Source organism: Chrysemys picta, chromosome 3 (assembly GCF_011386835.1).
Source record: "Chrysemys picta bellii isolate R12L10 chromosome 3, ASM1138683v2, whole genome shotgun sequence".
Classification (NCBI taxonomy): Eukaryota; Metazoa; Chordata; order Testudines; family Emydidae; genus Chrysemys; species Chrysemys picta.
Genome location: NC_088793.1, coordinates 112468918 through 112494290, shown reverse-complemented (window position 1 = coordinate 112494290; position 25373 = coordinate 112468918). Strand labels below are relative to the sequence as shown.

At 40.6% G+C, this 25373-nt stretch overlaps 1 protein-coding gene across 10 annotated transcripts in view; it reads right to left on the bottom strand.

The window, feature by feature from the left end:
* The window catches only part of SASH1 (SAM and SH3 domain containing 1), an 817652-nt gene that overhangs the window by 167115 nt on the left and 625164 nt on the right, over nt 1-25373 (bottom strand). For 2 of the 10 annotated variants that reach the window (XM_008177285.4, XM_065590322.1), the window contains exon 1: nt 2271-3185. The exons of 6 other annotated variants lie outside the window; for them this stretch is intronic. In XM_008177285.4, the coding sequence (XP_008175507.2) occupies nt 2271-2366 (96 nt within the window). In that variant the 5' untranslated portion in view covers nt 2367-3185. Of the gene's footprint in view, nt 1-2270; nt 3235-22026; nt 22547-25373 lie in introns of those variants that run through there. 2 more of the 10 variants (XM_024112712.3, XM_065590321.1) reach the window with 2 other exon arrangements.

Below are 25373 nucleotides of genomic sequence, written 5' to 3'. Positions count from 1 at the left end.
ACAACTTGACATCACCCCAAATGATTCGATCTGAGAAAATCATAACTTTCCCCCTATTAAATTTCACCATGCTGTACGGTAGGTTTGGCCACCTTCTACTCCCTTCTCTAAGACATCCAATAACCCTTTGCTTTCAGTAAATGCAGAACTAAAACCTGCCAGAAAGAAAGAGAAAGAAGCTGTTCATAAAGTACCAACTGCGTACTCCCTACACAAACTGGCAAAATTGACTCTGCTTTCATTCATACACTAAAGTCATTAACAGAGAAATAGTGAATTGAGCCAGGTGTTACTAAACTGATTTGTCATTTGAATGAGGATTTCTTTGGGGAAAGGAAATAAGGAGGTATTTTTTAAACATCACCTTTAGAATTAAAGTATTTCATATGGAAAAGTCCTGTAGCATAGCAAATAATAGCCTTTTTCTTAAACGTTAAAAAGCTTTAGACTAGAACCCTATGGGTTTTATCCCTATTAAGTTCTATAGAACTTTTCATAAGGAATTTATCATGATATTCCTAGATGCTTATGATGAATGATAAAAAAAACCAACATTCTTTGTTATTTGCTTTCAACATTCAGTACAGAGGATTCTACTGTTAATTACCAGATTCCTATATTTACAGAAATTTGCCAGCTATGAACATGTACATAATATTATAGTATTTACTACGTGGCAATTGTCTATGGTAATTATCACCTGTCAGCTAAAATAAATATTATTCTAGCAGTGTAAGTAACAATAATAAAAAGTGACAAAGTGTCCTGTGGCACCTTCTAGACTAACAGACTTATTGGAGCATAAACCCACTTCCAGACTAAAAAGAAAATTACAGAACAAATGACATACTCTGTTAGCCCACCTCTCTCTAGAAGTAGTACAGAAATAGTGGTTAAAGTAATTAAATTCAGAGCATGTACAGTGTAGCTATAGAATTTTGATCTACTGTAGCTGTTGAATAATTCAACCTTAGGGGAAGGAGGAGAGGACACCAATGTAAGAAGAATGGTAGAAAAATATTTAACTCACTGCATACTTCATAAACAATTGTCTTATTTTAATAATTAAAAATTAACATTTCAAGAATCAAAACATGGCATCCAGGATTACTCCTTGGCACAATCTAAGCAGCAATTTTTAAAACACAACTTTGTTCCAACCACACACTGCAAATTTCTATCTATTTAACAAAACAAAACAAAAAATCTAGCTCCCCAGAGTTAAACCAAGTTTGGCATGGTGAGAACTGAAACTCATGCACAGAGTTTTAAAAAGTTTCAATAGTTGAACCTAGTCCCAGTTACTTATATTTGTCAAATATGATACAGACCAATATAAAACAGTAAGTTCATCAACCAAACTGAAAAGGCATTTTTCTAGACATGGGACACTTAAAATCTGTGTTAAATAATTGCAAATCGCAAAGCAACTCTTAAAATGGTGCTCAGTATTATGTTCTTGGGGATAATATATTCACAAAATGCCAACTGCTAAAGATGAAAAGAGACATATTATTGCTAACTATATTCCAAAATTGTGATAATGGTCATCCAAGAAACAGTTTCTCTCAGCATGAAAATTTTCCAGGGATAGAAAAAAGAAAAGCTAATCCACAAAATTTCTTAAGGCAAAAATCAAACAGGATGGTGAAGCCGGATATTATAATAACAACATCAACAACAACTGATAACACTGTTCAACTTACCAGATAAAATTTGCAGCAGGTACTGTACAAAGTGCAATGTATCTGTAAGGGTTTACCACTTGGGCACAACCCTGAAAAAATCTCACTTATCTCTGATGATTCAACAAGAAAATGGTTACTTTACAAGAAAAATCAAACTAAAATTTTATTCCACATTTTTCAAGCAATCCCACAAATTTCCCTTCTTAGTTTTGCAGCACACATTATTTTAAAATAAACAGCGCAACAGAATAGCTGTTCTGAGTACAATGCACAGCGATTCAGATCTCTCATCTTCTTACTTATTTCCGCAAAAAGAAGAACAGGAGTACTTGTGGCACCTTAGAGACTAACAAATTTATTAGAGCATAAGCTTTCGTGGACTACAGCCCACTTCTTCGGATGCATCCGAAGAAGTGGGCTGTAGTCCACGAAAGCTTATGCTCTAATAAATTTGTTAGTCTCTAAGGTGCCACAAGTACTCCTGTTCTTTTTGCGGATACAGACTAACACGGCTGCTACTCTGAAACCTTACTTATTTCCCTTTCCTTTCCTTCCCTTCGCCTAGTAGACCCCGCAACTCACCAGTATTCCCATTACATCCGTCCACAGTTTGGAGAATGCATCAGACATCATGCTGTCTGGCTGGGGTTCGGGGCAGGCTGCTTGTTCCTCCTCCATGATTAGATGGATTCCCTGCCTCAGTGGAGTTTGATACTGGTTCCCAACAACTTTCTGTCAAAAGGGATGACTCTTCAACACACCACACATCAACAATAAACACTTCCCCAGTCCTTCTGAACAGCTTCACGATGCCTTTTCATCTGATCTCTGCTACCAGCCAAATCACTGCTTCCCAAAAGAAATCTTCAAGGGCAAGGGGGGAAAAATCTTCTCCAGGTCAGATGCCAGATCCCGCTCAGTCATTAGAGCTTTCCCCTAGGGTCTGTCCTCTCTTAGCTGATGGATCCAGGAGCTGTACACAGCTGACATTCCTTCCAAAACTTTTCTGGTAGAGCTGCAGCAACAGGGTAGCAGAAGGTAAGTCTGCGCCACAGTTTCACCGCGGGGGCTCTCGTAAGCTTAAAAGCAAAGGATTCATTGTAAAATCTTCTTTGTAACAAACAGACAAACATCCATCTAAAAGCGAGTCCCTTAGAGAGTCAGCTTGTCAGGCACCTCTAGCAGAATAGGTGCCTATGGTTTCTTTTCAGCGCTTAGATAACTTTCTAGTACCCCTTTCTTCCAAATGAGCTCTCCCAGCTTCACATGACTGCTCACTCCCCCAGCGAAAGCAAGCTTTTAGCAACAAAAGGTACTCTGATGGCAGGCTCTTTGCATGGAAATGAGCCACAGGCAAGAGAACAAATCGCCTGTTGAAAGAGCAGCCTCTGGCGTGCACAAGTTTCGAGTCACCAAAGCAATTCACTCAAAACATTCTCCGTCACATACAGGAAGGAACCTAAAGCAGTCTTCACACTAGCCCAGCCTTCACAGGACTTCGCGTCCCAGGGATCCCCACCTTTTCCAGGGACGCCAGCCTAACTCCGCCTTTATTGTTTCAGAAAAAACAAGCGCTGGAAACTTGGTCCGCCCTGAGGCTGAGCGCGAGGGTTGTTTTATTCGGTGCGGGTGTGTTGGTTGTGTGTGTCGGGTTTGCTATTGCGCTCTTCGCTCACGCAGGCACATACACAGCTTGGGAACCATTCGGCATCTGACTAGGCAAACTGATGACTTGAGAGGAACAGTGACTTTTATTTTAAAGTGTAAAAAACTTGTAAAAATTGCAACCTTTAGCTGACATAGGGACACTACCATGTGGATTATGTTATTGCTAAACATTTCCAGCAACAGATATTTTTAGTTAACTATTAGACCCCCACTATTTTTCTTTTTCAAAAGGGGCGATCTGTCATTGATTAGGTTTTATAAGGCGAGCTTCCCTGAGGGCCAGGTTATGGAAATATTTCCTTGCCTGATGTTTCTTATTTAGTTTTGTTTTTTCCCATAGGATGATGAACTGCAATAACCAACAATTACATATGGTGCTCCCTCTTTTGGGGAAGTGGTTGATTGTACATGCACTTAAATACATTTGTTTGTGAAAGTGTAGTCAATAAAATTATGACAAATTAATTTGACTTTGATAGTACTTCTAGAGAAAGTCTGTGTGATGGAAGACTCTACACAGGTTATGTGGGGGAGAATTTATAGTATTTTGCTCAGGGTAGAGCAAATCGCAACCCTACAATTCCAAACCCCACCCACAAATTTAGAAGAGCTGGATATTTCTGCTAAAATGATCAGCAGTAATATAGTTTAAATTTAATATGATTGGTCACCGTTAGCAGGGCCACCCAGAGGATTCAGGGGGCCTGGGACAAAGCAATTTCGGGGGCTCTTACATAAAAAAAAGTTGCAATACTATATTCTCTGTGGGGCCCCGGGGCCTAGGGCAAATTGCCCCACTTGCCCCCCACCTCTGGGCAGCCCTGACCCTTAGGCTTTAAAATTAATAACCACCACCTCAAAAAGCTATTGTTTCAAGCTGCCATTAATCTGAAGCCCTGTGTGCAGGGGGTGAAATTGTAATCATATTTAGTAGCTGTAATGGCATTTTCAGCATTTTAAGCTCTAGTGTAGATGGGGCACAAGCATCTTCAGTACTATGTCAGCCTGGTTCCCAAGTAGAATGTTGTCCTCCCATTGGCTCAGAAATAGCACCAGAGCTTGGCTGCTGCTTATGCTTTTTTCCCTAGCTACCACCACGAAAATGTACCAGTCTTGTCAGTTTTCACAGTGGTTAGATGGAACCCTTTGGGCAGCCATGAAACTGACAAGAATTAAGTCAATTTCATGCTGCTGCTGCTGCTTGGGAAAACTAGGAGCAAAGATTGACCCTGGAATAATTCAGGGGAGAGCAGGACTCAAACTGACACTGGGAGAGGGATAAAATAGCAGAAGCATGACACATCCACGTACACAAGCAGAGAATGCTCCTTCTCCCTGCCACAAAGCCATTGGATTCCATTTATAACGTTTTTGAGGGGCAGGGACGTCAAATCTACTAAGCACAGGCTGGTTTCAGGAACAGATCCCTGGTAGAAATCCCACAACTCTCCCCTTTTCCCGGATGTGAGGGAAGAAGATATTGCCTTCTCTGGCCACTGTGGTCTCTTGACAATATTGGTCTTTTAACTAGTTAGTCCTTGAGCTATTAAATGCCTGAAAAAAATCCCAAGACCAAGGGTGGTAGACGAGTGAGTGCCCAGCTGAGCAGGACAGAAAAAGGGAGAGAGAGATTCACAAAAAAGTAACAAAAGAGAAGCAAGCTACTAAAATAGAGAGAGACAATATTGATGATGAGGTGAAGTTTTTACTGGCACACATTTAGGATGTCCTAAATATCGCATACATGACTTTTCCCACTCATGAGCAATACAGCAAGGCCAAAACACATGGGGACAGATTTGAAAGGTAGAGGCGCCTAAAGATGCAGACAAGTGGGATTTCAATGGGAGCTAGGTGTGTAGGCCCTTTTGTAAATCTCACTAGATGTCCATCTGTGTGTTTAGGCACCTAAAGATATTTCATAGTCTGGCCCTTGAAGGTAAAATCTTTACATTTGATATTTTAAATTATATGTAAATATGGACCCTATATACCTGCACACACACATCTAAAATATGTATGTGAAGTACTGAAAGGTTTTATTGGCACTTGTTTAAGAGGACTTGCACAGCACACAAGTAGTTCTGTTAGTCAGGAGTAATAAGGCCAACAGGGCCATCCAAAATGCATGTATGTTAAACCTTCATACCACAGTCATGCAACCTCAAGCATCCAAAAAATCATGTAGTCAGGCACCCAAACATTTCATGTAAAAATATAATGCATTTGGAATTTTTTTATACAGCTTTAAAAAAATGTTTAGAGTACGCTCATTTCGTTACTACCAAGAGGCCTAGAAATTTTTTTTTTTTTAAAACAAGACTGAGCTTCTCAATTCATCACTTGACTCCAGGAGCTGGAGCTTTAGGAACATACCAAATATTATGAGAGTTGGCAACACCATCCGGTATAAGCTTGTCATTAATTTATGGTTTCATCTCAAGACATTCTTACTAAAAGATGCCATGGTCCAAGAGCTGCAATGATAAAGGCATGACAAACTGTCACTCCCCACTCTCAGAGAGCATCTTTCCCCCACACTCAGTCACCCCAGTGGTAATTCTCCTCATTGTCCTTGAGCAGTGAGACACAGTGGAATTTTGCACCACTTTACAGGGATCAGTTGTATCAAGAGTAGGGAGTTCTAGAGCAAGCTGAAGCACAGATCTACAGCAGCGAGTCTAGCTGCCTACAATTTGGGTTCTTGATTACAGTTTTTCTGTCATGTTGTATCTTGGGGTAATTGATTTCCAGTTATCTAACATGTAAATGCTAAATAGTTAACCAGCATTGGAACAAAAAGAAAACTGTAGTCTAGACCCCCGCCCCCATCATCTGCATAATCAATCAATAGCTGCAAGATCCCAGAACTCAATTATCTCATCAGCTTCCTGTGTGCCTGCAACGCCCACTGATGTCAGTGGGAGTTGCGCACACACAACTGACAGGACTGTTCAACTTCAGGAGCACTGACTTTTCACAAATCAACAAGAATCCCGCACCACTCCCAATGCAGACCTGACTAGAAGTCAGCCTTGATAACATGCCAGGTGTAGTACTCTATTGTAAGGAAAAAACTCACATGTATGCTCAAACACACATATATACACCTGGGTGCTCAGCAACCGCATATTCACAAACCCTTCCGTCATAAGGCTAAGGGTCAAATTCCTTTTGCACCAGAGAAGTATCTGTCCTCTCTCTGTGATCTCACACCCATTTACTCAATCGTAGTAACAGGCACAAAATTAAACATTCAAAGTTTAATTATATGCAAACATATTTCAAAACAATTTTCTTTATTTTTTAAATTTTTAATTTAAACAATATTGAGTATACTTTTGGCTTCAGGATCATTTAGCAGTTTCTCCGTACTAACTGCTTTAGTTACAGGATCCTGATACTACCCGCCAGTGCAAAGTATACTCTGCTGAGCATCCGAAAACACCTATATCTGAAGGCAGGATTGAATCCTAGATGCACAGAATGGATGGTGTAAATTAATGCAAGGCAGTATATTGGGACCAATTTGTGCCTCACTAATTTTCCACAGGCACAACTCCATTGATTTCGAAGGAGTAACTCCAGATTTATGCAGATACAAGTGGCAGGAGAGAGTCAGGCCCATTATGATAAGCTATTTTCACATCACACAATTATACATATATATATATATATATTTTTAAAGCATATGATTCAAAAGCACCATTCACCAATTAGATGATTCCATCAGGTCTTGCCCATTTATAAATCAGACCATCCAACAATACTGGTTTTCTTTCAAAATATATTTAATTCAGGCCACATACTCTGCTAAACTTATGCACTGCTGTAGAGATCAGAATTCACTAACTGTTTCAGAGGTTTAGCTGCCAGCTTCAACCATTGTTGCTAATTTTATGATTATCGCTAGAGCAGCAGACTAATGCCCTCAACACAAACCAAAAGGGGTTCGAGTTGTATAATTCAATTAGTGGAAAGCAGTTATGGAGATTGTTTTATTTTATTAAAGGCTGAAAGCTCCACATTAAACAATATCCATTATTTTCTCAGTTATCTGAATCCCCCCAGAGTAAAGAATAAAAACAAGTGACAGAGAAATGCCCCTGAAAATTACTCTAGTAATCTTTCAACAGTTATGATTAGTGCTATATAACGACCATCAATTTAAAACATTGCCAAGGCTGGGGGTCTAAGGCTTTGGTTAGGAGAGGCAAAAATACGGTGACCCTCACTTTGTAGGACTCATCGTAGAAGGAAAAGAAATCTAAACATGGCTGTAATAGTCACTGTGAGCTTTTCTGGAAAGATACTTGTTGAGTCATAAGGAGAAAGGAAATGATCATATCCTCTTTTCCTGCACGCAGATGTATTCAGAAAATTGTTTCATGTCCTGTCCAGTCCCCCCACCCCACCCCACCCCACAATTAGGGCTGTAAAGTTTCTTTCAGTGCAGATACTGACTTGGTGATCTCCAGCATGAGGGGCGCAAGTCAATCTTTTTGTTTCCTCACATCATTGAATTTCTTGTCCAGCATCACACTTTTCCAGTCTTATGGGACAACTAACCTTGTTTGTGTTTATTTCCTCTCTCACACAGCACCTGGATATTTAAGTTTGTCTGAACTTCCATTACACAGCATTTAAACAATTAAATTCAATAAAGAACAAATAATATTTTGCGCTTCTATTTCTCCTTTTTCAAAACAGTAATTAACTCTCAGAGCGCAGCTCTCTGTGGGTTAGCTAAGAATCCCAATTAACTTTACAGATGGGTAACTAAGGAAAAGTGAGTTGCCCAACGTTACTCACAAGTGAGTGGCAGCACTGTGAATAGCATTCAGGTCTCTCACTTCCCAATCCTGTGTCCCAAGGAATAAGGTACACTCCCTCCCTTATTATTATGGTTGCTAGGTGGTGGCTTGGGTTACTGCAGAAGCCATTCACATTCTAATTCCTCTGTTCAACTTCTGAGTAGGTCACAAGTGAAAATGAGCTTTGATGATCTCATCCCAATTCTGATCATAAAACTGCCCAATGGTTTGGGACAATTCAGCACAACTGGCTATCCTTATATTTCAGAGAGGCCCAGTGCTGGAGCAAATGGTACTGAGGACTGCAATAGCAGGTGGGGGAATGTAGGAGGAGATGCTTGAGGCAAGTTTGCACAATGGTTGCCCACACTATGCCTGAAACAAGCCTGTGGTACACACCCTTCTTTTGCATGACCGAGTCACACATTTTTAAACAAACATCACCACTCCTCTAAAAAATGTTTATTGCACCTCCCTTTAGAGAATAAAAAACTGCTTCTTCCTAAAAATTCTAGGCTCTTCTCAGGATTAAAATTTGGATTAAATAAATCTTTGCACAAGTGTCATTGAAAATCAGATACTTTATTACACCAAAAATTATCTAATTCCCACCCGTTACAAGAGAAACATCTCTGAGCTGCCTGTGACAAAATAGCTGGATAAAGTCCGCTGGTAAAAGTGTCACTCTGCTCTTCTAATGGGTGAACTTGTAAGTAATGTCAACTTATTTTAAATGGATGGGTTGAACAATTTCTCTTAAAAAAAATAGAGCACTTCCTGTGTCCTTAAGGGATACATAATCCTCTCCTGAACAACATACAAAGCAATTCAGTACAGCTCAGAGCCTGACAAGATAAAATGCAATGAATGATCTTCAATTGTCTATCGAAACAATGAATACGTTGTCATTCTAAAGGTACACGGATAGACACTGCTGACAACTTGACTTTTAATCAAAAATGGATTCAGGGAAGATTCATGGACCTGCACCTCCAGACCCTGTGCTCCACAAGGGATGTGCGGAATGCTGCAGTGGCAGCACCAGTGGGATCAGGTGAATCTACAGAAAATGAATCTAGACATTAGTATGGTTCAAAAACAGATGTCTGGTGTTAGAATTAGGGGAACAAATTAAAATTCAGTGTACGCAAACCAGTAACCTTTCCAGTACATAACAAACTGATAGCTCAGTGTCTGGCTGCAGACCATACTTTTGCCTACAGTAACTTTCTCCACCAATGGGACCTTTTTTCCATGGTCACTTCCTGCTAGGGTAATTCTCTGCCAATTGCTTTGCCAACTGGATAAGTTGAAGAAGCGAGGAAAGAGTCCCAAACACCCAGGCTACCAGTCCCTCAGAGAACAGAAGCCCGTTCCTCCCCCTCTCACCTTTAAAAAAAGGCTGTATACTGTCTTAGGCCAACTATCCCTTTAATAGCTTTCTGGCTGCCTGGTCAGACCAAACCAGGGGCATCTTTAGCTGTTTCAGGATATGCCCCTGGCCAGCTGACCCCAGCACCACCTAGCAGGCTTAGACAAGTAAATTAAGATGGAATTTATGGAGGATAGCAGCAGCTATGCCACAGGAGACCAGAGTGTATTGTAACTGCATTCCCAACCCCAAGCATTCAAAAATCAGTCAGGCACCAAAAAATCATGGAATTGGTTTAACTATGAGATTTTTAAAATAATATGTGTTGGATTCTCTCTCTTTGGCTTCTGAGCCTTTAGGATGCATTTGGGACTCATTTTCAAGCTTTTCTTTGGAACAATAAGGGCTAGAAACTTTTTTTTTTTTTTTTAAATGAAAGATGAGATTCTCACATCACTACTGGCCTCCAGGAGTTGTGGCTTTAAGTAAAACATCAAAACTTGTGATAAGATCATGAGCATTTGCAACACACTGACAAATATCATGAAGATCCATCTCTGGCTATAATAAAAATATTGGGCCCGACTCTCCATTGCCTTGGATCCTGTGTAATCATTTCCACTTGTGTTATAAGTTGGTGTAAAATGCTACCAAATCCTAATCTTCCACTCGTAATGGTGGTAGTATTAGCACTTTAAAACCCACTTTACACTCTCTGGCAACACAACGTGAAAGGCAGTGGAGAACCAAGTCCAATATGTAACGTTTATTTTTAACTATACCCTACTTATACTATCAAAGAGCTACCAGAAATGTATCCTCTTTAAAAATTTAAGTGGGCAACCCAGACAGAGTCTTGCCCTCTCCACACTCAAACCTGGAACACTGGAGAAAGGGCTATTTTGGTAGCCTAAATCTAGTGAGGCTGTAGCAGACACATATCATTTCTGTAACATATTTGAAGTAGAGAATTGGAGGGGGGAGTAATTTAGAAGAGCAGCTGCTTTGAGTTAGGGCAACTCAGCTGAAAGGTAAAGGTGCCTGTCAAACTGTAATTAAAGTGACGAGAAGCCTTCTCTCATAAACTGCAACTTTTAAACACCAGCCAATCCACTTTCAAGATCTGAGAGAGAAACAGACAGACAAAGTGACAACAGGCATAAGCAGACACTCAGAATGTGTCTCCCACCTATTCTCTCAATTCATATTTTGGGAAGTCTGTGAACTGAAGGATTATTGTGATCACAGTGGTGTGAGGGATTTACTCTACACAACCTGACCAACTGCATCAATGATGATACAGCAGCCCTTGAGGACAGTGAGCTAGCTAAGTTGGGCTCAATTCTCTTAAGTTTTGCAAGGAAATCATTGTGCCTGAACATTAGGTGTATTGTGCTGCTGTCTCTGTCTCTCCCTGAGGAAACAATGCAAAAGTTGTAATAATCAGGCAAGTCCGTTTGAAGATGGTCATACAGGTTTCTGCGTAGTTGTCTGTGCGTTCTGCAGCAAACATATGCTTATTGAAAAGTAATTTGATCCTGTGATTTTTAAATATTATTAGTACACACAGTGTTTAGTGTTTGACATAAGTGGGGAGAAGTGATTTATGAGGATGAAATAAAGGAAATAAGTAAGTATTGCTTGACTAAATGAAAAGTACGGGGGTTGGAAAGGATGCAATAATCATCTACCAGTAAGGTGAACACCAAGGGGGAAATAAAATATAATAATAATAAATACTTTGCTCATATACAGCATTTTTCAGCAGATCTCAAAGCACTCTACAAAGTAGAATTGTTTAGGATAGTTCAAGGCGGTACAACTCAGAACACAGCAATAAAATATATGGTCTCAAAGCTTTGGATATTGAAATTAAAACATTATTGTGTATGCAAAAGCTATTTTTGGTCATTTTTAATGGTTTCAAAAATCTGTTATAATCTGTCCCTCACCCAGGATCTGTGCAGCTAGACTAATGATAATTAAGGAAAGGAATATAGAAAACACTACCAGTGACTGTTCATACCATGGATCCTGGTTGCAAGCCGGATTTCCACCTGAAGCTATGAGAAGGAAGAAAAACTAGTATTTAAAGGATCTAGAATAGCCTCTGTTCAAAGGTGGCATATAAAGGCACATGATGGTGTGATGTTCTGTAAATGTTTTATTGGCTCTCATTTAGGTGACCTATATTACTCATGAGTGGCAAAGCCTGGATTTGTTACATAGCAAGTCTAAACTCATGGAAAATAAAATCTTTATTGTGTATTATATACAGTATTTATATGTTATGTTTGTGCATACAAAGAACAGTGAAGCTTTCATTAAGATATCTAGGCTATGTCCTACCTTAATTAACCTCTTAAAAGCACCCTCCAAATTTTGTTCCATGACACTTCCTAGGTAATAATTTTACTTAAAGATATAGGCCTCCTCTATTAGGAAACTACCTTTGCTGGTTCCTTGGGTAGTTACTTGAAACAGCTTTCAATATATCAAAAGTAATTTAAGCGGATACTTTCATTTGTCTGTACTTGCCCAGCTGTTTTTTCATGTTTGCCTGTAACTAGAAGGGAATGCAATCAAGTATTTCAAGGAGACCTAACCGTCCAATGCTCCCTACTGCATACACTATTATTTAATAATGTCAAATGTATCTGGCAGTTTGCAAAAAGCGGTATTTAAAATATTTTAGTGTCTGTTTCCAAAGACAATTATAATGGGCTGTAAGGGGGCATTATTTTAATAACTGGAGCTAATTTGTTTTGAGTGGATGCATGGGAGAGCGCTAACACAAAGAATCCAAATAGGATTTTCATGTTTGACTGTTCTGTGTCATGTGTTAGAGGCAGTCTGCAAACCTCTTACTTACAGTGATGAATAGATATTCACACAAGCAGTAGTCCATTGGTGTCAATGGGACTGTTCACAGTGCCTAAAGTTAAACACATGTGTGAGTCTTTGCAGGATCAGGGTCTGCAAGTATAGAATATAATGAGTTGTAAAGAACCCAAGGGAGTTTAAATGCATTACGTACCTGTGCCTCTATTTACAGAATTAGAATATTTTATGCAGATCTTTTTTAATACCGTGATTCTGCTAGATACAAGCCAGCATCAGGTCTGGTTTTTATAATGACAATATTTGTACAAGACGTTTGAGCCCCTGTGGTAGTGTGTAATCGATATGATTGTGGATGACGGTTGCCTGAGGGGCAGCCTGATGCACAAGGAAGCCAAGAATCTCTCACTCAATATGCTTCGTAAGGGGAAGATCCCAGAAAATGCAGCTGCAAAGGGGAAAGGGTTTGCTGTTAGTTCACTTATACCTCAATTAAAATATATTAAATATTTATTTGGGGCTCTCTCACCCCTTTCAGTTTGATCCCCAATCCATCTGGGGGGAAGTACAACCTCTCCTCTCACAACAAATATCTTTGCATGGGCTGCTCATAAAAATCTCCTGATAAATCACAGATTTAGTGTAATTTAAATCTTGGAAGCACATTTCATTTCTCATTTAAATCATTCAAACCAGAACATGCACAGCACATGCTGCATAGCAGGAGACAATCTTTAGGAGAAATTCACAAGGGTTCAATGTACTATGTTGAAACCTATTTAAAAAAAGGATTTTCCTTACTCTTTCCCTGAGTTACACATACACCCATGTTAGTGGGTGTGCATGTAGCTATGCCAAGGTTTGCAAAAATGATTAGTCAGGGCGGGTGCATCAGTGTTTGAGCACTCAATCTGGGGGCCTGATTTTCAAAAAATGCTGAGCACCTGCACTCTATCAGTATGTCTACACAGCAAAAAACAAAAACAAAAAACCCACGTCAGCAAGTTTCAGAGCCCAGGTTACCCGACTCAGGCTCATAGGGCTTGTGTTGTGGGGCTAAAAACAACAGCATAGATGTTCACGCTTGGGTTGGAGCCCGGCCTCTGACACCCAGTGAGGGGGGATGGATCTTGGAACCCAGGCTCCAGCATGAGCCCGAATATCTACATTTAAAGCTCCAAGTGCCCGAGTCAGCTCACCTGGGCTCCGAGACTCACTGCCACAGGATGGTGTGTAGGTTTTCTGTCCCCCCCCGTGTAAACATATCCGAGAAGTCAGACACCAAGATGCCTCTAGTTGGGAATCCAAAATTTGAGACACTCAAAATCACTATTTTGGGGGCAAACACACACACAAACACACTTCTTGCATTAACTTATTGGTCTGTGTTTATGTAACACACACACACACACACACACACACACACACACACACACACACACACACACACTCATATGTATAAATAAACCCACAGTCATATGTACGTATGTATAAATAAACTCACATACATAAATTAATGCATGAAAGAGTAGCCTACAACAGATGGCCAAGAAGTCAAAAAAATTAAAAAGTAGCAAACTATGTCCACTCAAGCCAGTTACAAAGTTATCACTCATTTTTTCATGCAGTGGTAAGCAAGTTAAAAAAATGTTTCTGAAGAGGCAATACAAGTGATCCAAGATTCCTTTGCCCACTCTTTCCTAGGCAAGATACATGGAGAACATTATGTTAAGGCCTTGTCAATTAGATGCAACATTAAAATAACATCCCATCTGCTCTGCAAATGTCAAAGAGACTGTGGCACCTGTTAGGGGAAAACAAGAGCAAGAGTTTTGCCACAGGTTTGAATATTTCTACAAAACAAAGCATCACTTGTATCAGTGCTTCCCACAGCAGAAGCCCTTTGGAAAATTTTGGAATATTTCTACAATAGTGTTATGCCAGGGAGAAAAAAATACTTCAAATATCCTCTCCAGTGACTGCTGCCATATTAAAGATCTGAGTCTACACGGCAAAAATCAGTGAGTTTTGCCACTGACTTCAAGAATGCTGGATCTGGCCCCAAATAAGAAACTTCCCAGCATCAGATAAAATTTATGTTAAATACAGATCTGTAAAGAGCACTGAAATTGGCCAGTCAAACTTCAAGTACCTCACTTCACTGCTTAGCACTCTGTGGGCTGAAACCAGCTTGAAAAATAATTGCAATGGGAAATCTCCCACTGACTTAATCTGGAAAAGGATCAGGCTCAAAGATCAACACTAGCGGTATCAGAAAGGGACCAAGTTTAACTTCTGACTTTCAGAAGCAGTAGAAGCAACAGAACTATATATCAGAGGTAAGTCGATCTAAGATACGTCGACTTCAGCTACGCTATTCTCGTAGCTGAAGTTGCGTATCTTAGATTGATCTCCCCCCCCCCCCCCCCAGTGTAGACCAGGCCTCCCAGTTTCGTTAACAAAGATAGGGCTCACTTTAAAGAGACAATTCCACTCTCCAGAAAACTTCACAGGGTATTTTGTTTAAAATGTCATGTGTATCTAACTGGTCTTATGTGCACCAAAATGGAAAATAATAGTTGGTCTGGTTATAAAACAATCCTCCCAGCTTTTGGGGGGGAAAATTAAAATTAGTTTCCCCATATCCCACACAATGACCATCTTTTAATTTTTCATAAAATTGACTTGTCTTAAAAAGAAAATCACTACCCTGTCATTGTTGACAATTACCCTTCCTATACAATTATGGGTAAATGCAAGTTCTCTCCCTACTGTGCAATTTGCTTCTCCTGGCTGACTTATCTGTCATGCCAATGATCATTCAATATTTAAGACATTTTAATCCTTTCAGTTACACTGAATGGTGGTTTCACAAATACTGAATGAATTCTGACTTCGGTGAACGATGCAAGTCAGAGCAACGTGCTGAGTGAAAAGGGGAATTTCTGTTTACTCACAATTTTCTTGGAAATCTAGAAATGACGGGAAAGGAAATGCAAGGAAAATCATGGAGCAGTTTGCTGAAATCGCTCGATAAAAGTTTTCCCAAATATATTTGTTTTGGATGGTGTTCCATCTTCTGAACACTTTTTGTCACCATTTATTATTTGTATCACAGCAGCACCAAGAGGCCACATTTGAGATCAGGGCCCCATTTTGCTAGGCACTGTACAAACACATTATAAGAGCTTTCACTCTAAACAGACAAGAGACAAAACTGGGAAGGGAGGCTGAGCCATAGAGGCGAAGTGACTTGCCTAAGGTAACAAATAAGCCAGTGGCAGAGCTAGGGTAGAACACAGGGCATATTTAGGGTTTGCCAGGTGTCCAGTTTTCAATCAGAATGCCCAGTCAAAAAGAGACCCTGGCGACTCTGGTCAGCACTGCCGACTAGGCCGTTAGAAGTCCAGTCAGCATTGCAGCAGGGGCCCGGTGCTAAGGCAGGCTCCCTGCATGCCCTAGCACCGCACGGCTCCCAGAAGCAGCTGCCAGGTCCCTGTGGCCCCTAGTGCATAGGCTCCATGCACTGCCCCCACCCAAGTGCCGGCTCTGCAGCTCCCATTGGCCAAGAACCGCGACCAATGGGATCTGCGTGGGCGGCAGCTGCGGGTGGGAGGGCAGCGCGCAGAACTGCCTGGCCACGCCTCCGCCCAGGGAGCTGGCAGCCACTTCCTGGGAGCTGTGGTAAGCACCGCTAGGACCCTGCACCTCCTTCCATTCCCCCAGCCTGGAGTCCTCTCCCACACCCCACACACACATGCAGGATCCTGCCCCAGCCCTGAGTCCCCTCCTGCACCTCAAAGCTCTCATCCTTGTCCCCACCCCAGCCCCCTGCCCCTGCCCCAGCCCAGAGCCCACTCCTGCACCCAGACCCCTCATCCTTGTCCCCACCCCAGAGCCCCAGCTGGAGCCAACTAGAAAACTAACTACATCGGAGGTTAAATACAATCTCTTCTATACAAAACTTGAAACTATTAAATGAATAATGAAACTAAATACTGTAATTTAAGTCAGTAAATATCTTTCACTGATCACTTTTAGATGAGAAATACTGTAGCAAGCAATCTTATTTAAAAAAATATGAATGCACTATCTTAATATCTGTAGAATAATCTGATATGACTATGTGGTTGCCGATGAAAGCCAACAGCAGGCACAATTCTAATAAAGAACAACCAAGGAATCTCTCACCTCCCCAAGGAGCTAAACTAGACTTGTCAGATTCACAGTTTTTAGATTTCATGCCAGGTTATCGTCTCATCTCTGAGTCTATCCTAACTCTTCTGCACTCCCTATATACCATATGCCAGGATCGAGGGTGCAGAGGATGCAGGATTTTCAGAAGCACTCAGTATTGACTTACCTGCTCTATTTAAGGTAACGGAGGGAGCAGAGTTAGGACAATGTTGAGTACTTTTGAAAATTCTACCCCTAGCTTTCACTTTCTAACATAGTACCATTCCATGGACTGAACACTATGAACTCACCATCTCTAGACCAAAGAGAATCTTCCTACTGGGTTCATACACCTGTTGGGTTATGTTGACAAACCAGTGCTCCAACAAGCAAAAGATAAAGAACTTATTCATGGGCTGCCTAGGCCACCGATGTGTGGGTCTGACCTTTCTCCTATTGAAGTCTTGACATTAAGTTAAGCGGCAGCAGAATTAAATCCCAGGTGAGCAGCACCCCTGATGTCTGTGAGAATTGCCTGTGTGCAACAGTAGGATAATAGAACTCCCAGATGTTACTTTTACAAGTGTGTGGCAAAGTTAGTTAGCCTGGTGCATCTCAACAGTCAGTACTGAGATGAAAATACCTAGCTTTTACATAGTGCTTATTATAGTAGCATTGTCATAATATGTTAAACAACCAAAGTTTTAGAGTCTTCTGCTTCCTTGATTTTAAGGAATTTAGTCTGGATCAATGGAACATATATTCTCCAAGGAATGAGAAAGAAGCAATAGAATGAAGAAAAGTTGCAAGAGTAGTTTCAATAAAATGAGACTTTCTGGGAGCCTCTGGACCCAGGATCTTACATTTCCAGGATTTACTCAAGGCTGAGTAAAAACCTACTCCTTAGCTAAGCCTTATTTTCCCCAATAGTTTTGTTTATTTAAGTTACAGTCTTGCAGCCCCTTCCTTTATCCCGTGCCATCTCTGACATTCAGGAGGAAATGGCACTTATCTTTAACAGGACAGTTCCTTGACGAGTCAAGGGATCAAAATCCTCTAAATGATTTCACAATTCTAGCCTCTCACTCAGCAGACTGTACTAACTATTGAGACCCATTGAGATCCATTTGCAATTGCTTCCCACCCTCCCTTCTTAACAAAGTCAGGTCAGCTCTTTCATGGGCCAGATGTTTTGCCTTTGTGGCAGGGCCTACACACTAATCCACTATTACCCTAGATTTCTGACACTCACTTGCTCATCAGTCACACTGGGATCTGATAGATTTTAATGGAGATCCAGTTGGTTTATTGATTCCTGTGTAACTATTTCTGAATGTTGAAGGAGCAGAACCAGCACTGCCTGTTTCACTTTAACAAGAAACAATACATTATAAATGGCTATTTGTATGGCAGTATAATGGGATTTAAATTAAATGGAAAAATATTACCTCATGCTCCTCATAAAACAAACATACACACACTTTAATCTCTAATACTAATATTTGTCATGTGTAATCAGCAAGATTGGCTTTGAACTTTTACATGACAAATCTTCCAGAATGTGCATTTGTTTTGAAATGTACAGTGGGTACAGAGGCCAAAATGTCAGGCAGCAATTTATTTTTAAAAACAGAGATTAAAGTAGTCTTGTGAATCGATTAGGTGGAGCTGATTTTGTAACACCTTTTGAAAATCCACACCAGCTTTGCTTGCCAAAGTCACAAAAAAAAAAAAAAAAAAAAAACCAACAACCCTTTCTTGGCTTCTCAACATGCTGCACTTTGGCTGGCTGACTGGCCCGTCTCCAGGTACTTTTTCTAAGTTAGTCAAAGGAAGAGAAAGGTCACAAAAAAAGACATGCGCACTTTGTACATGCTCTTTTCCCCCGCCCCTAAAAAAAACAAACCATCTTATCAGGAAGTTCCCTCTCCCCTCCGCCCCCAAAGAGAAGCATGTGTGCAGGCTGCTGAGGAAATCCAATTCCTACTTCACCTGTCCCCACTGGGCACACTGTCAAAGTTTAGAAGCCTTGGGGAACTGTGACATAGCAGAGGAGGCTAAAAGCCATGTAGTGTCAGATTCAATATCATATTATGTTTCAGGACAGAGAACGATGAACAGTGAGACCTCTTTTGCTCCCTTCTATGATGGGCTCTTTTGCCAATATTCAGAGGAGACATGAATGCCTGTCTCTCCACAGCAATCTTCTCCACTATCTTTCATTCAAAGGGATGAACTGGTATCTTACTTTTATTGCCATTTCTCCATTTCACCTCAGAGTAATCTGCCCCCCCTGTCAGAAGAGTCCTGGAGTAGCCTCCTTTCTCTGTGATTTCCTTCCATTGCACTGCCACAGTCACTAGCCTTTCCATTGAATTGGGACTCCTGTTTTGGTCCATCAGTGCCACTCCTTAGTCAGAGAGGTATTTGCTGAGTATAGATAAACTCCTCCACCTAAGGGCTGAATGTGTTGCCTCAAAAGGAGGACATGGTCCCTGAGAGCCCTAGGGACTGAGAGTAAAAATCTCGTGTGTGTGTGTTCCCCCCATAATAGCAACCGTCATCACTAAGTTAGCCCTGTTACTCTAATGGGACCAACTTTTCAGATTTTATTATGACTCTTACAATAACTGTCGCTCTTCTTAAAGTCCTAGCTCCTGGAGTCATATGAATATACGAGGACCTCAGTTTTCATTAAAAAAAAAAAAATTCTAGCCTTTACACTTGTTGAGAAAAGCTTGAAAATATGACCCAAGCATACCCTAAAGACTCATTGATTTTTGAGCATGTGCGGTTGGCAATGCTATCCATTTATAGTAGAAAATATGAATGATAAAAGTGAAGGAATGGCATAAAGAACCTTTCACACTTTATAAAGAAGCAGAAGAGTACAAACCCAGTTTCTCTTAACCATTATTGTTCTCCTTTAACGTAGCCAGTTGTGACTGAGAGCTTGTACACACTAGCACTTATTTCGCTATAACTTAAGTCACTCAGGGGTGTGGAAAAGTCACCCCCCTGAGTTACATAAGTTACGCTGATCTAAGCGTTGGTGTGGACCGCTGCTTGGGGAGGTGGAGTAATTATGCCAACAGGAGAGCTCTCTCCCATTGGCAAGAGACTCTGCGGTAGCAATGACAGTATAGCTGCACCATTGTAGCGATTCTAGCCCTGAGGTATATAGCCCTTCCTTCATGTTAAGGATGGCTCTCTTAGTGGAACGTACAAGAGATACATTTCCATTACATTAAAACAAAAGAGACAAATACCATGTCATGGCTCTTAAGTGGTTTTTTAGACGTTTTGTTATCTCTACTGAAAAGTCTTCAATGACAGTATCATGGGCCACTTTTTACCTTGAATAATTTTTGCCTGTTTGTTTTTTTAGGTTTTCTTTGGAATTTGATCTTGGACAGTCCAAGTGAACTTACAGAGTAAACTGCAGTGGGGCGATGTTCCCTGGATTTAAGAATCTACTGTCCTGTTTAACTAAAGTCATGAGTCAGATTCAGCTCCTGAGTCCCACTAGCTGAAACCTGGCGCAGGGCCCCCCAGCACAAAATACACCACTGCCTGATGGGGTCCAAATAGTGCAAAGCACTCAATACCCATTCTGCTGGGGAGCCCTGGAAACAGCTAGCACTGCCTCAAAAGGTAGGTGGCGCTGGGTTACAAATACTTGTAGTGGCCTGTTTAATTGCCTCAAACAACTGGCTGTACTGGAATTTTTATAACAAAACTTAAACATTTCTATGATCTTAAACTTCCTTTTACAAATCCTAAACTTGGAGGCAAATTTGACCCAGTAGCGTCCTGCAGACTCACCGACTGTTTTTCAAACCAGACATATAACTAAACAGTGTGTGCATTAAAGTTATAGCCATATCTACAGAGGCAGTGATGGAGACAGAAAATGTAATGACAGTTGCCTACAATAAAAATCAAATGGGGAAATATTTCTCCTTATAGTTGGATCCAATGCATGAGTCTGGGGGATGTGTGTTTGCACACATGTACATGTAAGGTTAACTGAATATATAAACAGGTTTCAGAGTGGTAGCCGTGTTAGTCTGTATCAGCAAAAAGAACAAGGAGTACTTGTGGCACCTTGGAGACTAACAAATTTATCTGAGCATAAGCTTTCGTGGGCTAAAACCTACTTCATCGGATGCATGCAGTGGAAAATGCATCTGATGAAGTGGGGTTTAGCCCACAAAAGCTTATGCTCAAATAAATTTGTTAGTCTCCAAGGTGCCACAAGTACTCCTTGTTCTTTTTGAATATATAAAATATTCCACTCCTTCTGTATCATTTTCAATTTTCTTTTCCTAAAAAGACTTTCTTTGACACCTCCCTTCATGCCCATGTCTCACTCTCCTCTGGGATATTAAAGCTCAGTGTGTAACTAACATCCATGCATCACTGGAAACAGGCCTTGTATGCCCCAAGCAATTTTTCCCCTTACATCTTGACTGAGTTCTCTGAACTGAGCTACACACACACCCTCATCCATTTGGCAGATCATAGGCTCAGACTCAAAGGCTTTGTGATTTTCTGTTATAAAATAATCTTAACTGAGATTTTATTTCTCGTACCATCCCCACACAGTACTAATATTTTCAATCACTGCATTGAATCTTCTCCCATTTATTTCTTCTGTAGTGGATATTCTGAAAAACAACTTTTGAAATTAGATCTAGTCAAGCTAGATAGATAGAATGAATCTCTCTCTCTCTCTCTCTCTCTTTCTCTCTCACACACACACACCCACTCACCCCTCCCTTATACCTATTATGCAGTGTTTTTTAGCCAACAAACTGTTCACGCTGTGGAATGTCGCCTTATATATTTATATAGAGCGACATTCCACATCTTGGACAGTTTCTTTTGGATAAAAACACACACTGAGAAATAGATATTTTAACATAATTTGAAACTACAGCAAGTTAGAACTACTGTGAACTTAAATGGCACTATGCAAGAGTGAAAGCCTCTAACATATTTAAAGTAAAGCTGAAAAAAGCCACTAACCTTTCCCCACATCCTGCTGCTTTGAAGTTTTTCTTTTTTGTTTGTTTGTTTGTTTTTGGCTTAGTACAACTCATCATTATATTTATAAAACCTTTTCCCAAAAATAAAGTAATTTAAAACAAAATGATCTAACATTAACATCTTATAAGTACCGATGTTATTTGAAAAAAAGAAACCGAACAAACATGAGGGAATTTTTTTTAAGAAACGAGACAGTGTGTAGTAAACCACGCACAAGCATTTACCCAGGAAATTATGCCTATACATTTTAAGGCAAAATTACAGTTTAACACAAACATGCTGTAATTATTTAACTATTAAATTCAGCTGCAATTAATCCTATGCATGTCATGAAATGCATCAATGACATCCAAATTTGGTTATTTTAATGTACTGAAATACAGAACAATAAAAAGAATGGAGTGAGCTGACTTACCATGTGACTACAATGCAATAACAGCTCTCTCAGCCAGGACAGTATAAAGAAGTCATTTCTTCTTTACAGTCCGAGGCTATCCTCCAAAGCACAGGTACCACTCTGTTCTGTATCAACGTCAAGGACCAGCAGTTCTTAGTAAAATGAACCCCACTTCACATTCCAAATGAAGGGAGTCAGCTCCTAGTCAAGTACTGTCCCACTCCAAAGAGAGCCCCGTACCCAAGAAATGCTGGGATAGTCACTTCATACAATACAAAAAAGGTTTATATCAACAATATATAAAGGAATACAAAAACCATTCAAAGGCTTTGCTGGCCTCCCCCGCATTAATTTCAAAGAAAGACAGAGCTTCCCAGCTGCAGTTGCCCGGCTTCTGGCCTTTCCTTTCACAAACATCTCTTTCCTTTTGTGCTAGACATGTGTCATTTCCACTGCAGCTTGCTAACTATCAAATTAACACCAAAAACCTCACACTGAAGGGCAGCATCCAGAATGCAATGGTTAACTGACTTCCAAACAGTGCCCATCCCCCATCCCGGTACCTAACCCTCCTTCCCTTGCCACCCCCAAATTAAATCTCACAGTTGGATAGCCCAGCCCGGCCTCTTCCCATTTGCCCTCCAACTTGGATGAACCCAAGTCCTGCTGATTATGAACACAGCTGATAAGGCAGAATTTTACAGCTAAATTCTTGTCCTTTTTAAGTCTTATCTAGAGCCTAATCCTGCAGAAATTTAGTCATTTTACAAACATGAGCACTTCCACTGACTTCCTTGTGAAGTTATGTATGTGTACTATGTAAATGTTTGACGGATTGGGGCCTAAGGTACATACCTACATAGAGTCTTAAGGAAAATCTTTCAAATTGTTTCAGTTTGGAAGCAGCTTAAAAAATAAAATAGTCTATACAGCTCAGTAGATAAAATGACTGTGATGGAAAAGGATGCATGCCCAATCTGTATGTCGCTTTGAGTCATTCATGTATTGCTGAAACTTCCACTTTTGGGGCTACAATTTTCTAGGGTGCTTTTTTTTTTTAAGTTTGAGCAAAAATGGGTCACTTATAATTGAATACAAGAAGAGAAGGAAAGAAATAATTTTCCAAGAGTGCCAACTCTAGCAATGTTTTCATGATTTCTGCAATATTGCAACATTTTTCCAGGGGAACCAGGGACAGGTCCTAGCAGAGTAAGCATTAAGGAGCACAGGCAGTGGTGGCATCAGCTCCAAACCACTACTTGCACTACTACGTTAGATGAATAAAGTATATGAGAAATGGGAAGAGTAGGAGTGAGTGTGTCCTTTTCCTCAGGCCGAATGGCTCTCAAATACCCTCTACTCCAGGGGTTCTCAACCTTTTTCTTTCTGAGCCCCGCCATCCCCACATTCTATTAAAAACTCCATGGCCCAGCTGTGCCACAACAACTGATTTTCTGCATATAAAAGCCAGAGCCGAAATTAGGTGGCTTCGGCTTTAGCCCTGGGTGGTGGTGTGTGAGGCCCCGGGCTGCAGTCCGGTGCGGCGAGGCTTTGGCTTTCTGCCCTGGCTCCTAGCGAATCTAACACCAGCCATGCTTGGCAGACCTTCTGAAATCTGCTTGCAGCCCCACAGGGAGACCCAGACCACCCGAGAACCACTGCTTAACTCCCCCACAAGGGTGGACTCTGCTATGTAGTATTAGATAATAGAGCTCAAGGTCACAGGGCCAAGCAGCAAGCACACAGATACAGGGCACAAGACCCAGGTCCAGAGATCCTAGCCAGAAGACAAAAGACAGAAGGCAATGTTCAGGGGACAGGAGATGTTACCAGGGGACAAATGGGAAAAGCAGGGAACTGTACTCAGAGGTAAGAGAGGATACTAATTGTCAGGAAAAATATGGCAACAGTGTATTTTCCCACTTCCTTCCCAACTTTCATGATTTCATCATGAGTCTAGCAATATTTGATGTTCTTCTTAAAGCCCCAGCTCCTAAAATCATGGGATTACATAAAAATCTCAGATTTCAAGAAAAAAGGTATGATTTTAACCCTATGATAGCAAAGAAAAGCTTGAAAATGTGACCCCAAATACCAGAAAACGAATAAAAAGAAACCCATAGATCTATTTTTTTTTAATCTCATGATTCTTAGGGGTCTGACTCATGATTTTTGAATGCTTGGGGAATGATGTGGCCTCCTATCAATGATGTGGCAGTGAGGAAGGCCCTCTCACACTCCCAATTGATGTATGTTTATTTTATGTACATTTAGGGTTGAATTTTCAATCTGAAACATGCACACCACTAGGGTGACCAGACAGCAAGTGTGAAAAATCAGGACAGAGATGGGGGGAGGGGGTAATAGAAGCCTATATTAGAAAAAGACCCCAAAATCAGGACTGTCCCTATAAAATCGGGACATCAGCTCACCTTAACACACACAGAAGTAGGAATGTCACTCCTTGCTAATACTGCAGAGAGCAGAAAACAGAACACAGTTTAAACTGCATAATTTTGCAGGCGGTGCATATATGCACACATAATTTTTGACTCTGCAGGCTGGCAATACTGATTTCCTTAATTAAAAAAAAATAAAAAATCTTGCAGCCTTTGTTGAACAGCTGTATGGCCATAAACGCTTGGGGTCAATAGTTGAAATTTTGACTGGAAATGGCACTCACTGAGAAATGTCTTTTAACCTTCCAGTGAAAATTGGTTTGGATTCCACCAAGCTACGGACCCTTTGAAAAAAAAATCACACACTTTGTATGCACAGTACATTTTCCATGGAGTTTTTCCCGCTAAGCTTGCTTTACATACAGTATTGAAGTTACACGCAACAGATTCACTTTATGGATTTCCCCTAAAAAGGCTCAAATGAAATGATGAAACAAAAAGATTGCATGAAGTAGTCTAACAAATTGTCTCCGATTGAAATATAGGCAATTTGTTAAAATATTAAAATTACAATTGTAAAAGTTTGCAAAATAAAGCATTTAATTTGCTAATTACTCTCTTCTTCAGAGGCGGGGTGGGGAAGAGGACAACAAATTAGATTGGAAAAACAACATCCTATGTTTCAATGACAAAGGCTTCCTTGTTTGTCCCTCTTGTCCTAATGTCTCAGATCAGATACGGCAAACATAGTGAGGTCATGAGGATTCCAACAGACCCTCTAAGGAGCGCTACCATCCTACCCACAAACCTGACCCCAGCACAGCCATAGGCCCCAGATGGGGGAAACTCTCCTCCAAACTCAGACCTCATTCAGCCAGCCAGCTGATGTGGTTACCAGACTGAAAGCTGGCTCACTATCATTTGGCAGGGATATAGCTCTTGTGAGTGCATGTACACACATTCCCT